Source organism: Atta colombica, unplaced genomic scaffold, assembly GCF_001594045.1.
Source record: "Atta colombica isolate Treedump-2 unplaced genomic scaffold, Acol1.0 scaffold89, whole genome shotgun sequence".
NCBI classification, from domain to species: Eukaryota; Metazoa; Arthropoda; class Insecta; order Hymenoptera; family Formicidae; genus Atta; species Atta colombica.
The window spans coordinates 1036040-1052211 of record NW_017259582.1 but is presented as its reverse complement, the minus strand read 5'-3'; the positions used below and the strand labels follow the sequence as shown (position 1 = coordinate 1052211).

Below are 16172 nucleotides of genomic sequence, written 5' to 3'. Positions count from 1 at the left end.
ATATATATATATAATTATGCATATTTTTCTTATATATCTTTCTACTGGCTATTTGTTAGCGTAATGAAAGATTTACAGTCGAACGCAGTTATCATAATATTAATATAACAATCATATTAAATGTATAAATATATAATTTGATAAAACTTTTGAGGCTTTCACGAATTTTCTTCAGAGGTGCCAAAAGGCTTCCGGATTATTGCCGCATCATGATCCATTGCTAATGCCAAGGTTTCGGAAATCTTGCCATTCACTTCATTAGACTCCCTTTATATAAAGGGAATCCTCCAGAGCAATTTAGTGAGCTTCTCGCTCTAATGTACTTCTAACTCTTTCTTTGTTAAAGAGGGGGGAGGGGGGGAATGTTTGGAGGAAAAGAGAGGGAGAAGAGCGGTTCTTTATATTCTATTTACGGTATAGCCCATGTTTCTAAGTTATCTGGATGTTTTTGGAATTCTAGATTTCTTTGTATTTCCTTGTATTTCCTAAAATGATGCCGTTATAGCTATAGTAATTATTTTATTAAATAATATTTGGTATCCTGACTCATTACTGTATTTTATCAATGCTGACTGTGTAACATTTCAATCTATCCCGTTGATGTTTCTTTATGTATACATTGACCGTTCTCCCGATTTCACCGATGTATACTTTTCCGCAAAATCAAGATATTTTATTTGCAAAGTGGAGGCCTTCGATCTTTAGGATTTCTCAAGATTTGACCGATCTTCCTTGAGGATTTGAATGATTCGGATATTGTGCTTGTTCAAAATCTTACCAATCCGATATGTTGCTTTTACAATACTATATGGGAGGCTTATATAGAAATCTGTTGTTTAACTCATCTTGTGGTTATTGTATGCCCAAATTCCTTGCTCTGATCTTATATTTACTGATTGTCCTAATATCCTTCTTATTATCCGTTGTAAAGTTTGTTTCAAATGAGTTCTATCTGCAGGTATATTCTTTGTCAGAGATATTTAATCTCTATACACAAGTGAGTGTATTATTGCTGCCTGATTTTGTGCTGAATGATGGTGTGATTCAGCTGTAGATATCTATCATTATGTGTTAGCTTCCTGTATATATTTGACTCAGGGTTATCAGACTTATTTTGTGACAAGAACATTCAGGAAAGAGAGCCGTCCATTCTCTTCTATGGTACTGGGATGTTGATCGAGGAAGTTTAAGAATTTATTAAGTTCACTATATCGTGTCTATAGATTATGAATGTATCGTTTACATAACGAAACCTTTAATTTGTTTTGTGAATAACTTCTTCATCATGAAGTGCTTCATAAAAATGTTTGTGATTACATGAGAGATAAGAGAGCCCATAACCGTCTCAGAAGTCTGTTCATAGAATTCACAGTTACAGGAGAAGTATATGATTGTTAGGCAATGCTCAATTAAAGGGATAATGTTGTTAGGAACTTTATGTGAGACCTTAATTATATTCAGAGTTTCTTTGATTTACACCTTCATAAAAAATCTATATCAAAGTTCATCAACATAGGGTGAAAACGAATTCTTTTGGATTTTTCGTACAAAGTTTATCGGGTTTATACAATGCGGTCCTTCCTACTAGAGATTGTAATTTATAAGCTAGAAGAAGTGACAAGTCATATGTAGGATTTTATGGCACTGATAGCTACTCTGAAAGGGACAGGTTTATGTATTTTCGGTAGTACGTATAATCTTAGTGAAAGGGAATTCTTGGGTTTCAATGTTGCTTTAGTTTTGCTGGTGAGCTTGCTTTTTTTTATTAAAAATACTGATGAATGATCTTGTTTGTTGAATCTTTATCCAGCCTATTCTTACGTTTCATTCGAAAGGAGTGTCTTTATCTTCATCCTGTAATCTAATGTATTCATGATCACTGTCGCCTTTATTGAAAATACGATGATGTCTAGGTCTTTCTTTAGTTCCTGCAGTGCCAGTCGCTCTTTTCTGTGATGAACATTGAACGCTTGGCCTTGCGAAGGATATTAGCTACATTTGTTCGTATGTCATCTGCTTCTGGAAGGAAATTATAGAGAGTTGATTCTATTTCACTAATTATTCTTCTTTTGGAATGTTATTAACAGGGCAACAGGGGAATTTGGACATACAACAATTACAGGATGAGTCAAACAAGAGAAGTCTTTCTCTTATATCAGGACTCGGCAAGATTTGCACTTCTCGGTCGATTTTCGACTTGGCTCCGCCTTTCGCTATTCCCCTCGCTCCGTGCTCATTATATAACTAAGATAGAATGAAGCAACGCATAAATGCTCAATCTTACGCGTTGCTTCATTCTATCTTAGTTAATGAACGAAAATAAAAAATAGAATGAAGTTTACAGCGTGAACACTCAAAGTGGGTGGATTTTATGTCTACGAGCATCATACGCTCCTAAATGTTCAGGCATTTGAATTGCGCGCGGGACAAGAGGGGAATAGCGGAAAGCGGAATCAAATCGAAAATTGGTCGAAAAATGCAAATCTTGTCGAGGCCTGTCCTATATGTAAAGGAACAACAAACAGAATCGACAGGATTTTGAACAAACACAATATCCGAATTATTTTTGAGCCTCCAAGGAAGATCGGAGAAATCTTAGAAAAATCCTAAAGACCGAAAACCTTCACTCAGTTTTGTAGAAATATAAAATATGCTCTTGCTCTTGCGGGAAAGTATACATTGATGAAATCGGAACGATCAATGTACATGAAGAAACATCAACGGGATGTCATATTGAAATATGTTACACAATTATTGTAGCATTGGCAGCATTGAGTCAGGACATCAAATACTATTTGATAAAATAATTACTACAGCTATAACGGCATTATATTTTTCAAGAAAATACAGAGAGGCTTTAGAAATCCAGATAACTTGAACAGAAGCATGGGCTATAAAGTAAGTAAAATATGAATGACTACTCTTCTCCTTCTCCCAATCTTCCAAACATCCTTTCTTTAACAAAGTTTATAGGGAGTCCTCTGGGAGGAACAGTTCAGCTGACGACAGATCACGCTGACGAAGTGCGCTCTTCCTCCTTGATGAAGTGAGCAAGGTCAGCACAAAACGTCAGCATTATGAATGGATCATGGCAATCCACAAATTCTTTTGCATCTCTGTTATATAACCTGTTATATAACACTTATCTAGCTGCAACATAACATGTTATACAAATGTATCATCTTGATTATGTTATTGTACTTTATTATTATATAACAAGCAAATAATAAAATAATGCAAGATATAAGATCTTATTATATATATAAAACAAAATTATATTACAATAATATCACTATGATAAAACATTCTGTTATAATATATCACGTATTATTCCAAGGTTATATTGTAATTATATTTCTGTGTTTGCTGAGTAATTTATATTTTTCACAGACACTTATAAATTTTTAAAAGTATGAGAAATGTTTTCATTAAGAATATGCATAAATATAAATTAACTTTCTAATAGTTATATAATAATAGTAAATTACATAAAAACAAGCATTCCAAGACAAGAATAAGAGAATAAAATCAGTAGCACTCAAATGCCACGAAAGGTCACACGATACTAGTTAGAAAACTCTTTTGCAGGTTACTTATCAAAGCTTACGAATTTCAAATAGTGAAATTTTTAGGAAACACGACGCGAGTGATTTTTTTAAAGCGATAATGACAATTATAAAGATTAATTAATGCTATTGCTTTTTAAATTAAATAATGCATGGAAAGAGTAATTAAATAATTATAAGCCATTTTGTATTATTATATGTGCTATACTGTATTTGCTATTATTAATTTTCTCTATCTTAGAATGAATAAAATATTTAAAAATGTATAAACCACAAATATATGTATAAAAAAAATTTGAGTTATTCCAAAATTTTTCCTTTTATAATTCTTAGTAATATTGTTTGAATAACATCACAAAACACATATTGATTTTTTAAGAATTTGTTATGTAATAATAGAAAAGCAATACATAATTTAAAAGAAATTGAATTTAATATTTTTTTGAAATTAAAAAAAATTTTTAAAATCATGAATAAAACTAGACAATACAAAGTATCTAAAATTGGGACATAAGACATCTTTTGTGACTAAAAGATGTTTTAAAGACATCTCAATTTTGGACTTTGTATTGTCTGGGAAGTTTCTATAAATACAAATATATGACATTCTGATTACAATTCAAGAAAAATTATTGCTTATCGCTTACAAAATCTCTATCACAGCAATATTTGAAAATCATGTTCACATTTGTGTTCCGACTAACAGTTTACGGTTCATCAGCAATACTATTACAAATATCTTTAATATGTCAAAAAATGATCAAATATCAAGTCAAATAGTCATGTCTACATGTCTTTTTTAATGTGCATTATCGAAAGCATATTTGATCATATGTTAAATTCATAATAGTACTGCCGACAAAACTGATACCAAAACCGTGAAATCTATCTTGAACACAAACGGGGTTCATGATATCTCAAAGTTACTGATGACGTCGTGTTTTCTAACTACGCTGAACGTTTAGGCGTAGTATTTTCTCTTTCTAACAGTGCAAATCCCCGACGCTTACCTTTCTTGATGAGCAAGCTAGTGACCCTCCGTAGCGCCTCACGAGTGCTGGAGGCGGAGCTGTGCTTACTTTGGCCGAAGTATTTGTTGGGTGTGATGTTTGTAGGCAGAGTCAGCGGCTTCCTCTGGTCCCCGGTGCCCGGTAACCGTGCATCATAGGCGTTGTTCAGCCGTTCGAGATGTTCGATTGACGCCGGCCGTGGCTGATTTGCTTTTCTGGTGGGATACCATCCGCGATTCGGGCCTCCTGCCAGTCGGAGAAGTTCAGTGCCGATTATGGCCTGCTCCAGACCAGGATTGTTTCGTCGATAGCTGAAAGTGAAGCAACAAGATCAGTAAAAAATGACTAACTTATTATGTATAAAGCATACTTAAAAAAGAAAGAAAGAGTCCAAATCAATTTTAACAAATGGACTAAGAATCTTGCCCTTATTTTTTAATCGCTTTTTGTAATAAAAGAATTCTATAAAAATTTCAAAAATTAGTCAACTATAAAGCATTTTTCAACAAGGAAAATGCCTTATGATTGACTAAGACCAGATCTAATCTAGATAAATTAAGACATTGGCAAATTGAAAAATAGTACAAAAGTAGGACACCAGAAATATTTTTTATTCCTGCATTCTTTGAACTGGTGCACACAGTGCAATAAGTTGAAGTGACACAAATATATTCGTTTCACTTCAATTTATTGCATCATGTATATCCGTTCACAAAATGCAAGAATAAAAAAGATCTTAAATAAGATTCTCACTTATTGGTTGCAGTACTATTTCCATGGGAACCGATTGTCTAATAGTATCCTGTGCCCCGGTAAGGTGACCCATTGTACATAATAGTGGAGATCCTGTCATGTAATCTGGGATTTCAACCAACCAGGAATTGAGCTCATTTACAGCGTAAACGAATGGGAATTTCTACAATGAGTTCAAAACTTGATTGGGAACGCACTTACACACAGTTCAATTTCACACGCCGCTCTATTCTTAGTAATTTTTCACTGCTTCACCAATGAGATTGTATTATTTTAAATTAGTCAATTAGTAATGTGAGCAATTGATATACATCCGACAGATCCTCCTGCTACATTTTCACTGTGCATCCGTTAAAATGGGTCATTTGTCTAATTGTATCATGCTTTATAAAATGTTCATGATATGTGCCTTATTTGTGTTTTAAGGAGAGGCCGCCTGTATTATCGATAAAATTAAGGTTTTTGTTTGAAATATCCAAATATTTTTGCACTTAAAGTGAGATAGATATATTGTATATTTGCGCGTTGAAAAGGAGAAAGCGAAGATGCTGAAAGTGCAAAAAGTGCAAGCAACGCGAAGACCTCATGATAATTTTTTCGTATTAATTTTACAAAATAAAAATTCCTTTTTTATGATATTAAAAATGTTAATATAATCACAATATATCTGCCTCTGGTGTATTTGTATCCAAAATTGAAAAAAGAAAAAAATTACAAATTTCTTTATCCATTTTTTAACTCAGTTGGTAACTTATCAGCTTACTAAAACATTTACTTTGTAGAAAAATTATGCAGGTTATATGCTCAAAATTAGAACAGAGACAGCTATAAATTTCTATGTATTACACTAGAATGATAACGCTTCACATTTCTTTACTTAAAAGTACTGTCTGCACGAATTAGATGTAAAATAAGATCATTACTTGATCACACGTACAGAAAAGAGATGCCAACAGGTCATGTGATCAACCTTTCCGTAATTGATTCAAAATGTTATACATCTCCAATTGGAGATTGATGCAAGCTGTATATTTCTCTCTGTGATATGAAATGCGTGGGTCTTATTTTGAATATGCATATATTTTTGGCAAATTTTAGACAACACAGTTAAAGGGATAAAATTAGCAATCTAGTGTAATATATAAAAGTCTGGCAGATGTAGATGATCTCCAGATACGTATATGAAGTACAGAATCGAACCCGGATCTTTAAATCATCCTAGACCTAAAGCCATACGTGTCACCTTCTGTACGTTTCTGATATGATGATATTTAACAATAAGCCAACTAAATAGTATCATTATTTTTTTATCATAATATGGTATAGGAAAATGATAGAATCGGAGAGGACTGTTCCTACATCCCAAAATGAATGCATCTGGACATGTTGAAAATTTGATGTTTGAAAAAAGAGTATCCGGAAAAGTCGGATGTATGGTCATCCTATAATTGACTGACCTTAATTTTACACAGTGAGTTCATTTAGTATTACAACCGTTCTCTGAGCACTCAAAAGCTCTTGCTCCTGTTTGATCTATATTTTTAGATTTAACGGAATGTGCCTTTCAGATGCACCTAATGTAACATAATGAATCATTACATTCTTGTTGTACACCAACATTAAAACAGGATGAAATAATTCACTATATTACACTGTGTCCTTGCTGGGAAACGTCCATAATAACATTGTTCGACAAATTAAAATTTTTTTTAGATCACGAACGAAATAGAGAGATTCTTACAGATTTTTTATCGTTGAAAATAAATCCATAAATGAAATTGTTGATCAAGTTACGTTTTTTGGAAAATTGAAAAATTTAAAAGTATCGAAAATGCCATTTTCGATACTTTTTAAAATAATGTGATAGAGCATTTCATTTACGGATTGGCTTTTAGTGACAAAAAATTTATCTATTTTTAAATTTTAAATTTTATCTATCTATTTTAAATTTTATCTATTAAAAATTATCTATGTCTTGTATTAGCTGCTTTATATAAGAAGTAATAGTTACAATGAAAAGAGAGGAAATTAAATTTGATTTTTTTTTTAAAGAGTGGCAAAATTTTCAATCTTTAAGAGATTCCACTTAAAAACATTTAGAGAATACATATATAAAAATTTTCAGTGAATACTCAATAATTCTTCAATAATTGGATCTTTCCTTTAGTATGATTGGTTCTTTGCCGAATTTACATGTAAGAACTAATAATATTAAAGAATCACTCAGTGTTTACTGATCAGTTTTCTCTACTGAATATAACCAATATCTATTCTGATATTTTTCAAGTGCAAAACAAATAAGGAATATTGATGCTTACCCGGTAGCTGTGGTAGGTGCATACCAGCCAGGTTGCCGCCTTGACTGCGTAGGATTGCCAGCATGTTGTGGTGTTCTAGGGATATCGCTGCCTCTGGCGAACACTGGAGTCTCCGGTAAGGAACATGATGTCTGCATACCGGAACCAGTGCTGATAACGACGCTGCTACCAGTATGCAAACCACTACCGTTGTTGCTGCTCCCGGAAGAGCATGCCTCCGCTGATGGTGAATGCCTTTTCGTAAACGGTCGTCGACGAGATGGTCCTGGTAAATCGGTGGGCAGAGTTCTTCGTTCCACAGGTACCTGAAGGACAAAAGAACATTTAATTAATAAGAACAAGAAACATATCCCAAGAAATATAATTAATAACACTACAATCTCAAAATTTTAAAAATCTCATATATAATAAACTTAAATGTAATATGTGTGCACTTGCACACAATTCAATTGCACAGCACGTACCTCTCACATCGGTCGATGCCAAGTAAATTTAAAATTAATAAATTATTAATTTTAAATTAATTTAATCAAAGAAATACTATTAATAGAGTTAATTATATTCAAAGATAGATAAGAAAAAAAATGGACGATGTTTTATTTAATAAGAAAATATTTCGGCGAAGTATTTTATAGAATATACCCGGATAAACAGCAAGCAGTCGTTTTGACATCAATAGTCATTTTAGTATATTTATGTTATGTTACTTACTTAAGTTGTAATAATGTAGTCATCTTTTTGACCAATTAATGTAATTTATTCATTCTACGACATATTTACAACGTTCGCGCGCTCGGCTTTACCTGCTTGACTTGTCGACAATAAAATTTGTAATTAAGTCTTCGAATTTCATTCTCCAACTCAAGAGACCATTCTTAATGGGTTAAAATATTAAATTGTGCAAAAAAATTCGATTTTTTATGCTAATTCTACAATGAAGTCGATAATCGATAGTCCCAAGTTTTATCGAAAGTTGACCAATAGTTAATTGGCCAATTTCACCAATTAAGACTAAAACTTCCAACTCATTGTAGAATCAGTATTACATGAAGTGTCCCTCTCTTAAATATTTTGTGTATTATAACTCTAAATCATTAAATCCAAAGTATTGCAGCAACATTGCAACATTATATTGCAATAAGATAGCAAATATTGCAATAATATAGTACTAACAAGGAACCCATGTTCTTCTTCGATTTTAATAGCTAAAAATGTTTTTTTTTTAGATAAAAAGGACATGTACTTTTGTTATAAGGGTTTTAGAACATGCAACACTTCTTTAAAGAAAATCAGTTATCCGAATATCGTTAAATTATCGACAATCTTACTTTTATCTGATCATGACTAACATGTTTTATTAATTGATTTTAATTAAAATGATCTGTGTGACTTTATTTCAAAATTTCTTATAAATACGATTTCTCTATTCTTTGTTAATACGCTCTTTCTCCTCATATGACAAATCACTCTCAATTTTGAATTGTTGAATTAAATATATCCTAAAAATTTTGATGCAATGTATATATCGATTTTAGAATTTCTTACGTATTATTTTTACTACCAAATTTTTGCAAATTTTTACATTCCTCCCTATATAGAGGAAGGAATGTATTAAATCTTCGGAAAAGCAATGCTAATGATGACTTCAAAGCGAGTCGAAATATTCGACATATGTATAAATACCAAAATTATAAGTTTAATTGCGTTCTAATCTCATTTGTGTAAAATTTATTATGGTAATATTAATTTTCTATTATATAGTACATGATATAAATGAGTATTTCATATTATATGGTAAATAAATATATAATTTAGGAGAGCCCCCACCCCCCGCCAATGGCCTTGACCTTGACATATGTTGTCAAGGTCATGACTCTGAGAATGACCTTGAGAAAGTTTTAACCGTCGGACGTCACTCGTTAAGAAGTTATAAATAAAAGAAGTTTAAGAAATAACATCCATTTCTGCTATATAAAATAAAAATTTGACTCCTATTCCACTTCCCTGTCTGCTTGGAGGTGCACGATTTTCACTTAAAGGGACTCCTCCCACCTCTCCTTCTGTTTGAGGGCACACGACTGTCACCTATATTTTTTCAGATGAAAGTCGTGTATCTCCAAAGTAAGGGGGGGGAGATAAATGGGGGAATCGCTTCAGGTGAAAGTTGTGTGCTCCCAAGCAGGAGGGGAGGTGGGGTGGGAGTGCTTTACGTGGAAAGTTGTAAAATACATTTTAAAGCAGAACATTTCCATTTTATAAATTTCATTTTATAAAAAGAGATATCATATACGTTATTTCTTAAATTTCTTTTATTTATAACTTTTTAACGAGTAATGTCTGACGATTAAAACTTTCTCAAGGTCACATAAGGTCATGACCTTGACAACATCAACATATTAAAGTCAAGATGAGAAAGGGGGAAAACTCCTTTAAATTATATTTATCTACTATATATATATATTATTTATAATATTTATCATAATATTATTATACATTATTATTATTTTACCATATAAACAGTTACATAAAAATTTGCAAGCAATCTGAAATGGGAAAAATGCAACTTTATTTAATCCCCGTCGAGAGACTAAAATTATATGTTTCCTCGAGTGAATACTTCAAACAAACTAACTCACTTCTCGCCTGGAATTATTGGTGGTCGGTGTACGTCTCCCCTTGGTAAAACCGGCATCCATAGATCTGGTATTCAAAGAAGCCTTATCTTTCGCGTCGATGATCGATGGAACACGATGGGGTGGTACCCTTGGCCTGTACTCTACAGTTCGGCTACTGTGACCCTTGGATTTCAGTGGCGTCATCACGGCGTTTTGGCCGACATCCGAGCAACTTTCTTCATCAGCTTCCTCGACGGGCGAGGGCGGCAATGGCGGGAACTCCATTACATCAACATTGACCTGTCAAGATATAGCAAACTACAGTTCAGAAGCGATTTCTAAGCTAGTTTTGAAATTAAGAGAAAATTTTATCAACTTCATCGATGAATAAATTCATTCCTCATAAAAAATCGCACTTGCTTGCAATGTAATCATAAAAAAATGTTTAGATTCTGTTTCCGAAAAGAGAAATAAATTTATGGAAAATCAGTCTATCTCTGCATCTAAGCACTTAATTCATCGTGAATCAGTTTCGCGATTTGTGAGAGCAATAAGTTTGAAGATTATTCAAAATAATGTTTTATCAAAATAGCAGCTAGTTGAATAGTTAAAGTATACCCATCATTAATATTTCAAAAGTTTGACGTAATATACATATAAAGAATTCTGGAAAAAATTCAATTTGTAAGGCAAATAGTATTTATTAAATTGAAACATTGCTTGATGAATGTAATATCAGAAGCTAACCGGTTGGATCTTTCTAATATTAAATAAAGCAAATGACTTGCTATTATTTATCGTACGTGATATGAGAATGCTTTTACTGTGATAGATTTAATGTGACAGATTGTATGACTATAATAATACTGTAGAGTTAATAAAAATACTGTAGAGTCGTATGACATCTCTCGATGCAGAAATTTTCAAATCGGAAAATTTAATCTCGCACAGCTTTTGTAAACATTAGAATGAAAATGTATAATATAAGATAATCTATTTTCACATCGCTTACAATAAATAGGAAGAAAACAAATCTTTTGCTTTACCAATCCCGAAAATCACTTCTATTTCTAACAGAATTGATTTTTTGAATGATTCATCAGAATTTTTTACTCAGTTTATTGAGTAGTAATATCTTTACTTTGCAATATTTACTTTACAAATCCTAAACTTTTTTTTCAAATATCATATTATGTTTTGACAAACATTATTGCGAGATATGTATAATCAAGATTTAATTTTACAACAACAAAAAGACTCTAAAGAGTTCAATATACAAATTTTCAATGGAAACTGGCTAGACTCAAAATAATACCTATAATATGATGAAAGATTCTCGTGGGTATAAATAATCATTCACATCGATGACAATGTCAGTGAGTTTGATATTTTTACTGAAGCAATGAATCGATAATTCATAGTTTTGTATTTGAGAAATGTTTTTAGTAGGTCGAAAAAGTACTAATTGCACTTAAAGAAAAATAGTGATTAAAATTGCATAGTTGACAATATAGTTTTATATGCAGAATTAATGTGTATATATATATATACATATATATATATATGATTGAATAAACTATTTTATAATTATTGCGGCTATAAAATAATATATTCAACTATATATATTAATTCTACATAATACAAAATTAGTTTAATCACCTAACTTAATATATAGTTGCTATTATTATATTTTTCTCTGAATGTGATTATTAATTGTGACATTTATTATTTTTTACATTTTTAATTAAAAAAGGTGAATGTATCTCGAGAAATTTTGATCACGATTTATGTACCAACACTATATCTATTGTCTATAATTTTACGAAAACAAAAACGTAATTACTTAAAATATTCTAAATGAGAACTAATCGAGAGAGTTAAAAATATTAATAGATACATTTGATATAACATTATATGATAAAAAATTAAAACCTTTGACTAGCATTAATTACGTGGGAATGAGTAAAAACGGATTCGCAGACAGCAGGCTGCATGCATGGCAATTCTTTAGATATTTCCACATTTCACGACGAAAAATGCGATCATGGAGCCAGCATCGCTAATGGAATCCTATTTTATAGAGATAATACTACCAATTTATAGATGGGGCGGCCCGCTTCGATCCTAGCTGTTCGACATCTTTTCACCATCTTTCCGCGGCACACGCTCACCACGAACCATATAACTTCCGCATTTTTCACGACGCAGATGCACCTTAGTAGCGCTTATCGTAGAGATAGACTCTATTTCCGTTGCGTCTTTTCGCGTCAACATTTTAAGCGACATAGGCATACAAGGTAACGCGATTGATATTCATGAGATATTTGAATTATGCGATCAAGTTCACGAAACTCACTGATTCCACTCCTACCTGAAATTCCGAATTCTTTGAATCTTCCAAAATAGCGTCGATCACGTTCTCGATCTGCTTCTGATCGTTTTTGTGATTCTCGATACCATTCTGGCGCAGTCGTCTGCCGGATGAGTAGACGACATCAGTGGCACCGTTCAGTTTTCTCCGATCCTCGAAGTCCGCGTCCGAGCTGGTCTTTGATGTCTCGGAATCAGAGTTGTACTGCTGTTGCTGCTGCTGCTTCTGTTGCTTCTGCTGCTTCCTATCGCGCGTCCTGCTGTCATAGGGGCTGCCATCGATCGTAACGGGTTTCCGGCTATCGTAGACCGGAAACCCGTCATTCTCGAAACTGTTCCGCTTCGAATTATGTTTCAGGTCACCGTTCTGCCAGAGTTTGCTTTCGCAATAGGATTCGCTGTTCTTCACGTTCTCGATTTCTTTGATTGCGTCGCTCACCTTCTCCAGTTGCCGGCGATTCTCTTTGAGCGCCTTTTTCACAATCTGATCCTCAATCAGCAAGTTCACCGGGATCTTAGAAGCTAGTCTCTCATCGCTTACCGCGCTTGTAAGTTTCTTCTTTGTCATGGCCTCGGCGAGTGCACTGTTCGCCGATAATCTACCAATATCCAAATCCGCCAAGTTAGACACTGTCGAACCGTTGCAGTCTCTCGATTGATCCAAACGATTCATTTGATCATCCTCGACTGGCAACAATGGTAGCCGAGAAAATTCGATGTTGTCGCGCTCCTTGTCCTTATCCGAGATGTCGGATGCCTCTTCCTCTTCTACGGTGATATCCAACTGAGCTCGATTGCTGGCGTCGTTATTGATCGCCGGCATCGACTCGACTCGGATAAGATCCGGCGGTGGTACCGGAATCATAAATTTTACCGGTTCATCCAGACTCTCCAATTTACCCTCCTTCAATAGACTTTTGATGTTGTCAAAAGTGCTCGAGTATCGTTTTACATCTGACAATCGACTGTCTTTCTCGCCATTCTCGAAAGACAGACTCTTGGTCTTAGTCGGCGTTTTCGGTAGAACTTTGCGCTCTTTCTTGCGGCCACGTCTGATGACATAAGTGCCGTTTTTCGTAAGCTCTTGCGGCTGTATCTGATCGAGATCGTTCGTGGACGAATCCGAATAAGGCGAGATCAAATCGTCGTCAGTCGTTGACAGTCGCTGATCTTGCCAATCGTCGAAGTCGCGCAATTTCGACACGGAACCTACACCTGAAACGTGATAAACTCTTTCATCCATATCTTTACTTACTTCCTGTTGTTTGTGTAAATTGATGCAGATGGAAAAATAAAGATAAAGCTTGATTTTTTCATAATTCTGTTTGTTTGAAACTCAAATGAAAAAATGATTTCGTATATATTTATATATATATATATATAGATTTTATTAGGTTCAGCAAAGATCTGTCGTTTCCTATAAAAAAAAGTTTAAAGTGCGTAAGAAGTGCAGCAAAAATATAAATTTTATTCCAAAAGACAGAATTATTTGAAAGGCTTAATATTGCATATTGCAACGTTTATTTTAACAATTCGAGATAAATTTGAGATATGTGCAGATATGTTATTGTTAATAAAAAAAGTTAAGAATTAAAAATATATATAGTTAGACGTATAGCTTATTTCGTGATGAATTCTGACAGATGATATGTTGACCTTTAAGATCAAAGTCATTTATGACCGTTTAAGTTTTCCTATTGCTAAACGTCCAAAAATCGTTCTTCTGTATTCGAAAGGTAAAAATTCTATTCGATCTTGAATATTAATACACTGATTTATTCTATCCATAAATGATAATTTCATGCTCTTGAAAATTGTCTTATTAATTTATTGGCAGGCAATTCTAATCTGATCCTTCATATTTTCAGAAATGATTAATAGTTCTTTCTGGTAAACTTCTTTTATAAAGTCTCACAAAAAAATTTAGAAATATTAAATCTGGGGATGGGAAGAGGATCCTACTTAAGAAACATGTTGTTCAATATTTCTCGAACTCATTCTCATTATGGGAAAGACTATCATCATATTAAAACCACATCTGTATTCTAGCAAGTATGTCTTTCAAAAGGACTTGCAGTTCATTGATCAGAAAATTATTGTAGATCCTGTTATTGTTAATGTATCATAAAAAAAAAATAGAAATTCTATGTGTTCATCTACTATATATCACACCAAACATTTAACAACTGACAATCAACTGACCGGTGCCAATAGAAATTCCCATTGGATCAATAATGATAATTGTATCAATTTAATTTTCCACTATTTTTGAAAGTGGCTTCAGAATATATAAGAAAAAAAGAAAGGGTCATGTAACGTTTTTTCCGTTGAGATCATTTACAAAACTGCGATCTGACATATTCAGCATCAAATACTTGATACAAAGAAATATAAAAGAAGTGAAAGTTTATTCTAGATGCACTAGATCATGGCTAATAATTTTCTATGTGCCAAGTATGAGAAGTATGTGCCTGATATGAGAGTTAAGAGTACAGTCACTGCTCCGAGTGTTACAATCGTTGAATTTTGTGAGGACTACTTACGCTGATGTCGATATATCCTTACCGGGCATAAAGTTTATGATCGATTTCGAAGTACCACATCACGCGTTAGTGCGATACGAAAAGGTTTCACAATACAACCGTGCAGCTTCCATGTAAATATGTTGACATTCTTCAAAAATCAGAATCGTATCGATAATTTTATATTTTGTTAAGCGTATACTGTGTCATTGTAAATTGAATTGTTATCGAAACGAAGTACATGTAATGCTAGTCACAATATTTCCGAAGCGAATGTAACACGCAGATAGCAGTCTTTGTTTCTAAACATAAATAAAAACGATAAACGGAAAGAAAATTTAAACAGTCGCAAATGACCTTGAAAGGTTAACATATCATAAGTTGAATTCATCATGAAATAGGTTATAATTAAAGGCGTTTTAATTGAAATGAAAATATATATAATCAAAAAAAAAATAAAGATTATCTCAAAATCTGAAGGCACGTCCGTTTAGAGAAGATCTATGATCAAAAATCTTCCTCGAAACAAAGTAAGTTCAACTTGAAACATTTTTGTAATAATAAATAATTTGGGAGATAATTGCATCTGATATAGAAAAATTGTTTTTTTTTTATGACAAAATAATGCCATTTCCAAGGTTGAACAGTTCAACAAAATTACTTTTTGTAAGCGTCAAAAAGTATTATCTCTCTGTTCTTCTGTAGTTCCTTGTATATGAAGTTATACAATTATTCAAAATAATAATTATTCAAAATAGTCTGTTATATCACAATTTCGAAAAATTATAAATTAAAGTTGAAAAAATTTATCGTAAGATACTTTACCGGTCTCCTAAATTTGATGTCAATTTCTGTAAAAATTTCTCACGTTTAATGTGATACAAATGCAACATTATGTATGTATATATGTATATATTAGATTGTCAAGGAAAATAAAATTTTCTTTTTAATTGGTCTCTCGATTCAAAAGCTTCCATTTCCATGCCAAAAGAATATCTTAAATTTTTATCAAAAAATA

At 32.8% G+C, this 16172-nt stretch overlaps 1 protein-coding gene across 2 annotated transcripts in view; it reads right to left on the bottom strand.

The window, feature by feature from the left end:
* The window catches only part of LOC108693260, a 170671-nt gene that overhangs the window by 35847 nt on the left and 118652 nt on the right, over nt 1-16172 (bottom strand). Inside the window, exons 8-11 of one of the 2 annotated variants that reach the window (XM_018202117.1) lie at nt 12634-13847; nt 10284-10562; nt 7648-7952; nt 4577-4887 (exon numbers count right to left, since the gene is read on the bottom strand). In XM_018202117.1, the coding sequence (XP_018057606.1) occupies nt 4577-4887; nt 7648-7952; nt 10284-10562; nt 12634-13847 (2109 nt within the window). The remainder of the gene's footprint in view (nt 1-4576; nt 4888-7647; nt 7953-10283; nt 10563-12633; nt 13848-16172) is intronic. The other variant, XM_018202118.1, reaches the window with a different exon arrangement.